Below are 12338 nucleotides of genomic sequence, written 5' to 3'. Positions count from 1 at the left end.
TTTCTGCAAAAAAAAAATATAGTAAATCTGTTGGCGTTTGCTCACACGCACACCAAAGGTTGTCTTAGCAATTTAGAAAGTTACCATGAAATGGAAATGGCATCCTCTGGTCATCTCTGTAACAAAGAGAGGCAATTAAGAACTAAGATTATGTTCCATGTAAATCCAAGTATGCTAAAGTAAGAATGGAACACTTAAATAGCAGCGCTACAGGTAAGATCATTAGGGTACATTTGTTAACAGTACTTTTCGACCTTCACTGTGGAGTTTAACGCCACCTTCCCCCCAGCATGCACTCTTTTTCAAGGGAACACATTTCATCTGCGGGACTTATCACAATTGCTCGCTGGCTTTCAGCTTCCTGACAAACCTCATCTTCCAGAAGATAGAAAGTTTCTGTGGGGTTGCTGCTGGGATGCATTTTCTTTACTGTTGCCACTATTAAATGATAACATTTAGTTCCATTACCTTGCGAGGGTATACATTGCACATACTGTAGCTGCATTTCCACTTTCCCCTATTTTGAATATTTTATCAGATTGAATCATAATTCTTAGTAAATGACTTTTAATAGCAAGAAATTATGAACCTGTTTTACTAAAAGAACTCCATATTTCTTAAGAGTTATGATCTGAAGCCCCAAATATGAGATAAAAACTTTACAAACACTGAGAAAACAAGTCCTGAGGACCTTTTAAACAAACGAAATAAACCTGTAGGTACATAAGTAAGACGACACTTCACAGGAGGAGTTATGCGAATTTTAATCTAATAGAAGCAACGGTATGCTGTGTGTAACACTACAGTCAAAATTTTATGGGGCCTGGAGTATTTATTCTTCCACAGAGCTGTCTGGTATCAGACGCCAATGTCATAGTGATGTTGACCGCCAGAATAGCCTAATGTTTCTTAAACACTCTGAGATACCTCAAGGACAAAAAATATGGGAAGTGTTTTACAGACTGTTCACAAAAGACACACCCAAATAGTCACAGTAGAAGACATTAAAATTGCTTAAAAGCGTCCATTCAAAGTAGGAAAGTGAACTAATGAGTAATAGTACTTCTTAAAAAAATAGCAAGAGTCATCTTTTATTAATAAGCCCTATAATTATCACAATGGATAAAATGAGGCACAGGGAAGTGTAATAGTTTCTTCTGTAGAGCAAACCAATAACATATACACCGTTTTTTCTCGGATCCCTACTCTCATCATAAGAGAATTTTTCCTCTTTAAGAAAGACTGCAATTAACATTACAGGTGGGATGGCCTGAAAGGACCTCAGCATGACATCAGCCCCTGCAGAAATTAATTCTACATAGAAATATGTATTTGGGAAAGGAACAGAACTGAACCCTGATTTTAATTTAATTTTAAACATAATTAAGATGCATTTATTTACTCTTCATTTATTAGCTTTGGTGCCAGATGGTATTTAACAGCTCCAGAAGAGAATGAACAGCATATACAGCCTTTCTGGGAAATATTATGCCTCTAACCTATCATTCTTTTCTGTTTCAGCCCAGTATCTGATAACCGCCTATCTACCTGGCATTAGGTTCGCCTACTTAGCATACATTCAACTTTATGCCAGCCCTTCTGGGTCCTTCAGGTCATCATTCAGCTATGCCTCTGTTGGGGACCTAGCTAGAGGCAGCGTAGAATATTTTGCTGACAAAACAAGCCATGGGATTTTCTCACTTACTTTCAAAGAGAATTAGAGCAGCTCAAACTACGATGAAAATTATTTAAAAAAATTAAGGCCAAAATCATTTTCAGGAGATACAATCTGCAAGTATGGAAGCATATAAAGCATTCAAACACTTCAGAGTATAACTGATTTTTGCCTTTCCCAATTTGTTTCGCTTCCATATTTTAGTAAGGAAATGCACATTTTTTTAGAGAAAAATATCTACATTCGCAGTCACAGAAAAACTGGGATTTCACAGAGGCATTTTAAAAGTTATTCTTCCCTGGTGCACACAGGCATGCTCCATGAAGTGCTTGGTTAGAGGATACCATGCCTTATCTTTCAAAATTTTGGTTGATCACTTAACTATAGATCACTCCCTCACACTTTCTCCTATACCTGAGTTCAGGGAACAAGCCAGATCCTGAAGAATAATTTCTGTTCTCTTTTCCAGTTCCTTTCAGCTTGGCTTTTTATTGAAAGAGGTATCTGATCCCCCTGTCTGACCAGTACCTGATTTTGTTCCCCAAGAGGTGTGAAGAGATGGAGCAAAGGGTGAGGGGAAAAATTGATGGGGGGGGGAATAGGCTGGAATACCTACCAGAAGAAATGCTGGGGGGTAAAGATCCACCCCCTGACACTGGATGTGGGGCCAGGATGCTATTTAAAAATCCTGCCCTCAGGAATCTCGAAAGAGACTTCACCCCAATGGTCGGAAAGGATCCTTTCAAAGAGATAAAAATGATCATTAATCAAATGACTTGTTCTTTGGCTGATAAAAGATGTTGCCTGTTTAAAGAAAGAATAACCAAACCTCAGTGAGTCCAACAGTGGTTCCACTGAAATAGATCTTATAAAATGCAGTTAAAACTCTTGGTTTGTTTGTTTTTTAACCAAGTCACACAACACACAGCTTTAACCAGAAAGAGATTTTTTTCTGTGCACTTTGCAAATGGAGAATTCCAGAACTTCTAGGAAGAATGGAAAAATTTGCAATTATAAATGCAAAATCCACCTCTTGGATATTCATAATGCATTTCAAATGACTCTGTCGACTATGAAGGCATTTTACAGTTTTGCATACAAATCAAAGAGAGACTAGTAGAGAGGAAGCTATACCAGCAAAGCCATGTTTATGTTAGTGTCTTAAAGCCACCTGATAAACCACCTGACAAGAGCTTTGCTAGGCAAGGGCAGAAGGGGAACCAGAATTTGCAGTTACATTGGTGACTCTAGTGTCAGGACAGCAATGTTAGTCGGCGCTTCTATCACGTCTCCCAATACCTGTCAATATACTGATGCAGGCAAAAGCCCGGAGTGCAGACATGGCCTCTTTCTGCTTTGTTATCACCGGCGGCTTTGCACATTTTACACTTTTAATAGAAAAAAGCCTACTTTCTTGTCATCGCCTAAATGTACCTGTATTCCTGGAAACAAAGATTATCACATCTTCCCCCTTTAAAATAAAAACGTGTGATGTATTTGTGATAGCAATGGTAAGTGAGGACTCTCTGTCATTTGATCCACTGATTCAGCTTTCAGCGTATGTGCAGAGACCTAGACACATCATCACAGCTAGCTCACACTTGTGCATAGTGAATGGCAGTATCAAAGCTGGATCTGAAATGAGAGCTTTACACATCCTACTTAAAAATACAGAGTCAAGATTCTCCAACCTTGAAATAAATTTAAATTGACAATCAATAATTTGTTTATACTGCAAGTACATCAAGCAAGCATTCATCCAATAATCTAGGCAATGGCAAGTTTGTTTTCATCATTTTAGAGGTACTTCACAGTTGTTCCTCCCAGAGACAAAAAACATCTCAGTCATCTACATATAATTAGAAAAATAAATAGCCCTCTTAAAGTTTATGCAGCTGCAAATTTTGGAACTAATATGAATGTAGGGAAGAAAATCTAGGTTCAAAACACACATTTTTTGAGCTTAAACTAGTCTTAGGGAGAGCTTTGGAATTTTATTTGTTATTTTTAAGCAAGAGGCCTATTGTTTCTGCTCAATATATTCCTCGCTTGCTCTTCAATTTTGTTACTAGAGCTACTACAGTCTGCGGAAAAAGAATTAATTAGTTTTCTGGATACAGTATTGTTATGTCTGAGGGCGACATATAAGGAACAAAAAAAGTCCCCTCCGGCTACTCCAGAAAAGCCTAGCTTTGGCAGCCTTTTCAAAGTGTTTCCAAACTCCATGGCCATCCTTTTGAAATATTTTCAGAGGTGATCATGCATAGAGAGTCCAGAATGCAATATACAGAAATTCAATTTGAAAACGGAAAATTGTTCCATAAACTCCAACATGTTTGGTACTAAACAGCATCTTAAAACAAGAAGGCTAAATAGTGAATATATGAAGACTTTCCAAATAAAAGTTTACCTCTCTGTTCCAAAATATGAATTATACCAACCATAAAATACACCCGTTGTGAGTCACATGCCATATGTATCTTCACAAAAGCCAAACAGCTTGAGCTTCACCACTGACATTTTCCTACACTTAAATTGAGTTAAATGGCAGTTAAGCTTCCTAGTGCTGTTTCAATAAGTTACTTTGCTACAGAAAGCACTCTAGACAAAAACAAGTGGATGCCACTTATTTTACATATTTCGAAGTAAAAACAAGGAGAAGCAAATTTTGGAGTAATAAAATCTTACTTTGGATATTAAGAAGAGAGCTAGAGGTCTAAAATTCTTCAGGCTTTCCCAGTGACAAATAACTACAGGAACAGAAAGAAATGCTCCTCTCTCACAAATGCATCGTGTCATTTGAGACACTATAGAAAACATGAGACATTTGCTTTCAACTGGCAGACAGGACAAGAGCTACAGGACACTCTTGCACTTTTTGAGAGTGGCAGCAAGAAGCAAAGCAGTAGTTGAGTATCTAAGAGCAGGCGTTCAGTGCAATTTCAGGCACTGAAAAAAGAGTCTACTGCTGCATCAAAAAATATCTGGTTAAGCAGAATACACTTACAAAAACAAGACCTCGCACAGTCTCTTCTACAGTCCATAAACAACTTCTGATAGTATTCAGCCCTGCTCAGCCTTCCAGCAACATATACATGCAGATAAAGGACAGATTGAAATCTATTCACCTTAAAACATGCATGACCCTCAAACAAAATAAAGCATACGCTCCAGAATGGACAAATGGCATGTGCCTGGGGAGAAGAGTCCATTCTTATTCCGGTAATATCTTCCACACAGGGTGGGTGAGGTTGGAGACTCTATTACATGACTATATAGGTGGAGGCTGACTATAATTGCAGGTAGCTGGGAAAGCAAGTTAATTCTCGTAATTCCTATCAATCACCACCACAAAGACAGAGCTCTGCTAAGAGCTTTGGCTATTTACAAGAACAGAGATGCTTTACTCAAATTTTTACCTGTTTACATCATTAACATTCATGAAATATTTTCAAGAAAAACTGCAACAAAAATGTATTCAAGACAGAAAGGAGGAAAGCTGTCTGCTAACACAAAAGAGGAACTAAAAGGGAGGTGGGAGGATGGTATTAATAGAGAAAATACCAGCTTCTAAGAAAAATTATAAACCGCTGTATGGATATCAATAAAAAGAATCACATCTCCTTCTAGCTGAATGTGTTAATTTTCATGAGACAATGAAGATGTAGCCTTTCCTCTTTTTCCAAATTGGAATCACGCTTAGCTAAAAATAAAAGTCCTCCAAAACTCTGTAGGCTCCTGCTGCTTTACACTCCAATTTGCAAAAGCAATATTTATTTCTTAGAGGTATATACCGGAAATAGACATCTTAATGTTTAAATGAAATATTCTCCTAAAAGCAACCACAATGGCTACTTCTTTTCTGAATATTATTTCTTTAGTTAATCAGCTTTCTTCGGGAATGTAATTCTGCCAGTGCACATTACAGAGACTTGTGCTTTACGCTTGCTCTGTTGTTTTGTACAAAAGTTAACACTCATTATTTTTGCAGTGGGTACAGTTACACTAATGGAAAGAGCCTTTATAATAAGGTCTTACTGGTTCTAAACTGGGAAAACGAGACAGGAATAATAAGCCATGATTCCTGAGTGCACTGAATACAGCTGCCATGTAGCAGCTACAGGCATGACTTTATTAACTCCCACCCACACGCATATTTATACGCTATGAGCATTATGCTGCAGTAACATGTGAAACTACAGATATTAGTTGGGAAAGTGCATTAAACAGTAGAATATATTGCTACATTCTGAATAGCTGACAGTTCATGCAGTATATATATCACACACAGAGTTCTGTGATAGCTGATAACTCTGGGTAAATTCTTCTCTTTCACAATTATTACAGTTAAGTGTTACGCTCAGAGGCAGGGGCAAAGTGCTGAATCAATTAGCCTGCCTTCCACCGTCGTCTCGTGCTCCAGAGGGAATATCATCCCACAAATAATAGAATTTGACTGGGAAATCAGAGGTATAGCATACTAAACTGGCACGGTTTTAGTAGCATATTCTCCACACAGAATAGAAGGGCAAGGGTAGATAGCTCATTAAAGGAAATACAGAGTAGGAAAACCTATATGCTTAGTTCAGCTCCAGATCACACACACACCATTTATTAACATCTGCATCACAACAGCATGGCCAGGCCGAAGGAACAGCCAATTCTCGCAGCAAAGGCACAGCCCGTGGTCGAGAGCTAGCAACAAGATGACAGGCTAAAGACACTTTAGATCTACAAAGGAGAGAAAGTTCTGCCATGTGCCTCAACAGACAACCTGAACAGACGAATGAATTAATAGGCAACAGAAGGATACAAAACACACCCAGCGCAAATACTAGGAGAACAAAATGGACTAGAGTGAAACACATACCTCCTTTTTGAAGAGAGGAAAATACCCTTAAAAAGCAATAGTAGAAGACGTTTAAAAGGAACTAACCAACTTGCACTTTAAAACTCTCAGGGACTGAGCAAGCTGATAAAAGTAAACCTGAGCCGTCCTTTTTGCTGCTAATGCTACACAGGAACTTCCATCCAGAAGGTCCTCAGAATTTTTCACTGAAACTAAACACAGTTTTACTCTGTAAATAATAGTATGTATGCACTCACGTCTGCCGATGTGAGTGCAAACATCTCTACCGGTCTTTTGCTTCTGTAGGCACTGCAGAGCCAGCACAGCCCCAGCAGTCCTCAGGGACCTCCATCGCAGCCTATCCTCCTCCTCAGCAACCGGCGTGTTTGCCCCACCGCCATCCGCAGCACCGAGCCAATGCCACGGCGGCCTCTGGGCGGCACAGGACTCGCGGCAGAGGTGAGCTGAGGCTCCTCAACTGCACAGGCAGGAGCAGGGCCATCAGCTTGGCCTGTTAGTGCCAGGGTCCCCGAGCCTTGCAGGGAGCAAACTGAGCACATTTACTATAGCGATGATACTTGTGCGACCTTAGTGCAGCGTGTGGAGATTTGCTTCTAAAAAGGAGAAACTTTCTCAGAGCGTGTGCGAGTCTCTAGCACCCTGTCTGAAGCAGGTTATTAGAAAGGCTGCTGAAGAGGCGGGATGTATGTGTTACATAAAATCCATGAAAAGGAAACAATACAGAAGCTTCATACAATAATCAGTCCAGATAAAGTATTTATTCAGGAACAATATGTCTTTCTTGCTGTTTCTGAACTATCTCATCCTACTTACTACGGTTTTTATCAAATATATAAGCAAACAAAAAACAGGGCTCTTTTTTTCCTCTTCCCTCTCTACAAGGAAGGGTACAATGACTTTTGACGATTTTTTGGCAAAGCTGTGGGGTGTTTCGTGTGCACAAGATGATAGCGTTGAACTAAACGGCAAGGTCTGACACGCAGCTCTTAATGCCAAGTGACCTGGGCTCATCTGATCCCTTTCAAGTGAAATCAACAGAATTTTTGCAAAAATCAGCTAGGAACTATAACAGGATCTTCCACACAGCAGCTGAAACGCACTCCTGTAAATTGCCCCAGCAGGCAAACTTGTGCAGACTGTGGTTGCTCAGAGAAAGGCTGCGGGTAGCTTAGCCCACATGGGACAGCTACCACCTCCTTCATCCTTTTGCAGGCAGCTTATCATTGGCAACTAATCCTAGTGGTAGGAAACTCTATGTTTCTTACCCCTGTGCGAGTTTCACTGGGATGTAAAAGACGACAGCAAACTGATGGGTCCTGATTTACAAAGAAGGAGCTCATACTGGGAAATCTAAGCACACTGTTGCAGACCCGAAGCATCAGGAAAGTGGTGGGTAACTTCTGGAACAAGTCTCTGCTCTCTTTTGCCAATGTTATCCCTAAACCGGAGGGAAGGGTTTGCAGTCCTCAGGAGTAGTTGAAGGGAGCTATGTGAGCACAACTCGGAATTTATGTCTGTGCGTGTATACATGTAATACTCTGTAAATATATATATAATGTAGTTAAAGGTAAAGCTGCAGACTGGTTTTCAACCCTGTCATTTCTATTTTTCTGTCTTATTTATTACTTTTAAAATTGATCAGTGTTTTCCACAGGTGGAATTGACAATTTCAGGTGCTATGGTTTTTTCGGTCTCTAATGACTTCAAATGCACAAGGAACTCTTCAACAGCTTAATTTAATAATCTGCGTGGAAATGTTCCAGAGAGGCAGCAATTACTTTCACTTATCTCCTTTTACTAGTGCCATCTTTTTATTACTACCATCAAAGGAAGGTTTTAGTTTGCTATTCTTCTTCGATCAGACAGAGAGTTTGTTTAGACTTTTGAAAAAAAAATTAAAAATGCACGGTTAGTGTATTTAATGTAAAAAAAACCCGCTGATGTTTGCTTCTATGTAGCCTGTTTCAATGCTTGTCATGCAGGAACTGTAAAATACAGCTCAGATAAACCTAGGAACTCTGCAGAGAAAGGCTTTGGGGAAGTGTGCCGAAGGACTGTAATAAGCTTTTGTGTTCAGTCTGACAGAAAAGAAAGCAACTGAATGATTTCAGGATGTTTTCATCATCGCTGTGCTCTCATGAAGGTGGGACTGTAATCAAACGCTGGAGAACAGAATGTAGAAACAGTTTCCTGATACTGAACTGGGGAATCATCCAGTCTGATCATTCAGTGCCTGGGAGAGCAATGGCTTCCGGTACAAGCACCTTCCATTCAAAAATAAAGATTATTTCTTATTATTACTAGTGCTTCCTCAGTGAAACTAGAAGGAGTGTTTGAACATTTTCCAGAGTTATTAGCAATATGGAAAGTACTGAAATCCTGCAGTCTGTTCTCTTACATAATTGCACTGTTTTAGCCTTTCTAGATCACCAGGAATTGCACATTTCTTTACAATTTTCTATAGGAGGCATAATGAAACATGGGGATTTTCTATGAGCAACAGCCTTATAAGAAGCTTGGAATTATGCTGTCAGATTTTGCAGGGCATTCAGAAGGCTTGACTTCGAAAGGGAAAAAAAAGATCAGAAGCAGGGCTAAAATACATCCCTGAGGAATCCTTCGTTTCAAATATTCAGCATATTTAGAAAGAAGGGATCTATAAAATTCATTTAAAATATTTTGAATGCATTAATCTGGAGATTTATAATAGGTCGTAATTGTGTATTTTAGAGGTTTCTGACATGAGGAAGCAAAGGTGCTAGGGTATAGAGTAGCAAACCTATACTTTTACCCGCACAATTTATATATCTTACCTAGAAAAATCTAAATTTTAAGATCACTAAACAATACTTTGCAATCCATATCCTAAAATATAAGTGATCAACAACAGTTAACAATCAACAATTATGTGTGCGTACCTCTATGGAGGGGAGAAATATCTATTAACTTGCAAAGGAACGAGTAACACAGTGAAAACTTTTCAAGGCCAAATTCTGCTCTTGGGTACCTAAGCTAGTAACACCAAAATCTATATGAAATGTATTTTGCTGTGCAGAGCAAAATTTGTGCTTTACTCTTCAGCAAAAAATTTTCAAGGGTGGTCTAATTTTGTTTCCCCAGACTCCAGTGGAGTAACTTACATCATCTCAGAGCATTCACAAATAATTCTGTTCTTCCTCACTGCACTTTCAAAAACATATTGTGGATCTTTAACCACCTTTGTCTGAGCAACTTTTAAAGCAGACAGAATTTTTCATCTCACTGTAGTAAATACAGAGCTAGGACTCTTAACTCCATGTAGAAAGTACTGTTAGAATACTTAAATCTCCAAAATGAACAGTCTATGTAAAACTTAGAACATTTTCTTCATTTACTGGATCAACTCTGACAAATTAAATTAGAAATAGACATTTTCTGAAGCCTTTCCAAGGAAACAACTGCAATGGAAATTGTATCATTTATGTTAATAGATTTAGCAGGATGACAAGGTATAGGAATAGAAAACCTTTAAGCACTCATTTACTTTTGATCTTACAAACTACTCACTGGATTCAAAACAAGTGTGGTTTTCTGCATCTGCTATATTATACAGGAAAACAAAATAGACACTGCTGCTGGAGGGATGCAGCTGACAACTGCTTATTGAGGTATTTTGTAACTAGTGAAACAGATCACGAAATCATAGAACGGCCACGGTTGGAAGAGACCTCTGGAGATCATCTAGTCTAACCCCCCTGCTCAAGTAGGGTCATCTAGAGCACATTGCACAGGATCACGTCCAGGCGGGTTTTTGAATGTCTCCAGAGAATACTGGATATTCCTTCTGAAAGATACTCCTTCTGAAGGAACTCACGTCAACGTACAAACCAGCAGAAGACCTTTGAACCACTGCTGCTACACTTAAGGTCTGAAACTTAGATAATATAGGGATTTATTTGGCAGGACCTCGCCAGATACTGTTCACAATTTCAGATACAAAGCAGTGTCTAAACACTGAAGTTCTGAGGGGTCTGTTTTGGGGAACGGTCCCCCAAGCAAGATCTCTGTTACAAAACCTGGGTGCTCTTGCTCGTTCCTAAGATTAGAGATTGATTCTAGTCACACATTACTTTCATCACAGGATGAGATATGGGTATGTACCGTCACCCAGATGTGCCCATGGGAAGAAAAATTGTATGTCCAGCTTAGAAGGGAGCTGCAATGAGCTTCTGCCACATCCTCAGCCTGGGATGCAGCCTCCCACATGCCTGGCATAATCCAGAACTCCTTGGCTGCATCTGAGTAACTAACTTCAGCATCTCTAGGTTCAGCATGAGGTTTCAGCATCTTACCCCAAAAGACGATCCAAATTTAGCTTTGGTTCTGTCAGGACAGTGGCTCTGAGAAGAAGGATCCCAGAAATATGGCTGCAGCATCATGCATCAAAGAGCGACCAGTGACATCATTTCTTTTGCTGCTCTTATGTCGCCACTGTTTTTCATTTCAACTAAGAACGAACTGTGCTTTTCACTTAAAGCAGGGATTGGACTTTTCACAGATTACTGATATTACGCATGAAAACTAAATGGATTTTCTGAATATTTGTAAGCAACTTGATTAGCTCAAATCAATATACATTTTAGGAAAAGCTGTCTAGGAAATTTAACAAATGAGACCAAATATTCCTCCTGGATAGTCTTAAGAATAGAATAATAGATGCTTAAAACTTCTCTCTTTGTTAAACCAAAAGTCAAAGCTGCCACTACTCCCGGTGGGACAGATATCATATTTGCCCACAGTTAGCTCTTTATTCTGAGAAGGACAACAGCCTTACAAAGTTTTCAGTGAGCCTACATTGACAAAGTGCTCTTAAAGAAAACTATTAGATCACGGGAAACAATAGGTCGTAGTCGCCTCTTAAATAAAATGCCTCCAGCAAAATGGCTATAGCGCAGAGGTACCCTAACAGCAGTAGGAAATGACATACATTTAAAGAGGACTCTAAGAAATTCAAGGAACAGAAGACTTCTATTCACTTTTGCTGACAAATCGGTTTTCAGTTACAAATAATGGCAAAACTAACTCAAAATTCCTAAACAGCTCATTTTAAAAGCTTTGGATCAGATATACTCATTAGAAAAAGTAGAAGATAGGCAAACACTAGAAATCTAAACGTCTAGAAAAACGTGTGTGTAGATACGTGCACACTGTAGAAAATAAATGTGCAGGCAAAAGGTGGGCAAATGGGACATAAGGACTGATGAAAGAACTTGCATGACAGAGGTCTTGGAAGAAATTTGGACATATACTTACCTGCCCTGTATTGACCTAGCTGTGCCAAATAACTGTGTATTCAACTTAATAGATTCACATGTTCTGGTTGTTTTGTGACATGCTCTCTTAAAACAGAAGAGCTTTAAAAGTTCAGCAGAAAGTCATGGAAATACAAAATGAACATACTCGATGATATTTAGAAAAATAAAGATTAAAAAAAAGAGTAATTTTTGCAAGGTTTCACTATTCTAGGGCCATGTCATGATTTGGAAGGGCCTGACTTCAGATTTTTTAGTATTCAGCCGCAGCGTGCTTTTAACTTGCTCTGTTCCCTCTCTCTGGGAGCAGAGGTGCTCACCAGATACAAGTATTGTTGGAGCAGGGGTGGCCATGTGGACACACTATACAAACCCAGAATTTTGTAACTTTTAGTATCCCAGCAATATTCTTGGGAAGAGCAAGCAAGCTTGCAGGCCTTTAGGCTTAAAAAAAATAATCTGAAGAAGGGTTCACATGCCTAAAACATTTCCAATTTCTTCT

General features: G+C 39.1%; 1 protein-coding gene across 7 annotated transcripts in view; it reads right to left on the bottom strand.

Moving 5' to 3' along the window:
- The window catches only part of EPHA6 (EPH receptor A6), a 536080-nt gene that overhangs the window by 87518 nt on the left and 436224 nt on the right, over window positions 1-12338 (bottom strand). For 5 of the 7 annotated variants that reach the window (XM_068909229.1, XM_068909219.1, XM_068909191.1 and 2 more), the window contains one exon: window positions 2292-2414. The exons of the other annotated variants lie outside the window; for them this stretch is intronic. In XM_068909229.1, the coding sequence (XP_068765330.1) occupies window positions 2292-2414 (123 nt within the window). The remainder of the gene's footprint in view (window positions 1-2291; window positions 2415-12338) is intronic. 7 annotated transcript variants of the gene reach the window in all.

The sequence above is a fragment of the Struthio camelus genome, chromosome 1 (genome assembly GCF_040807025.1).
Source record: "Struthio camelus isolate bStrCam1 chromosome 1, bStrCam1.hap1, whole genome shotgun sequence".
NCBI lineage: Eukaryota > Metazoa > Chordata > Aves > Struthioniformes > Struthionidae > Struthio > Struthio camelus.
Note: the sequence above shows the minus strand (reverse complement) of the source record. Positions and strands in the feature narration are given on the sequence as shown.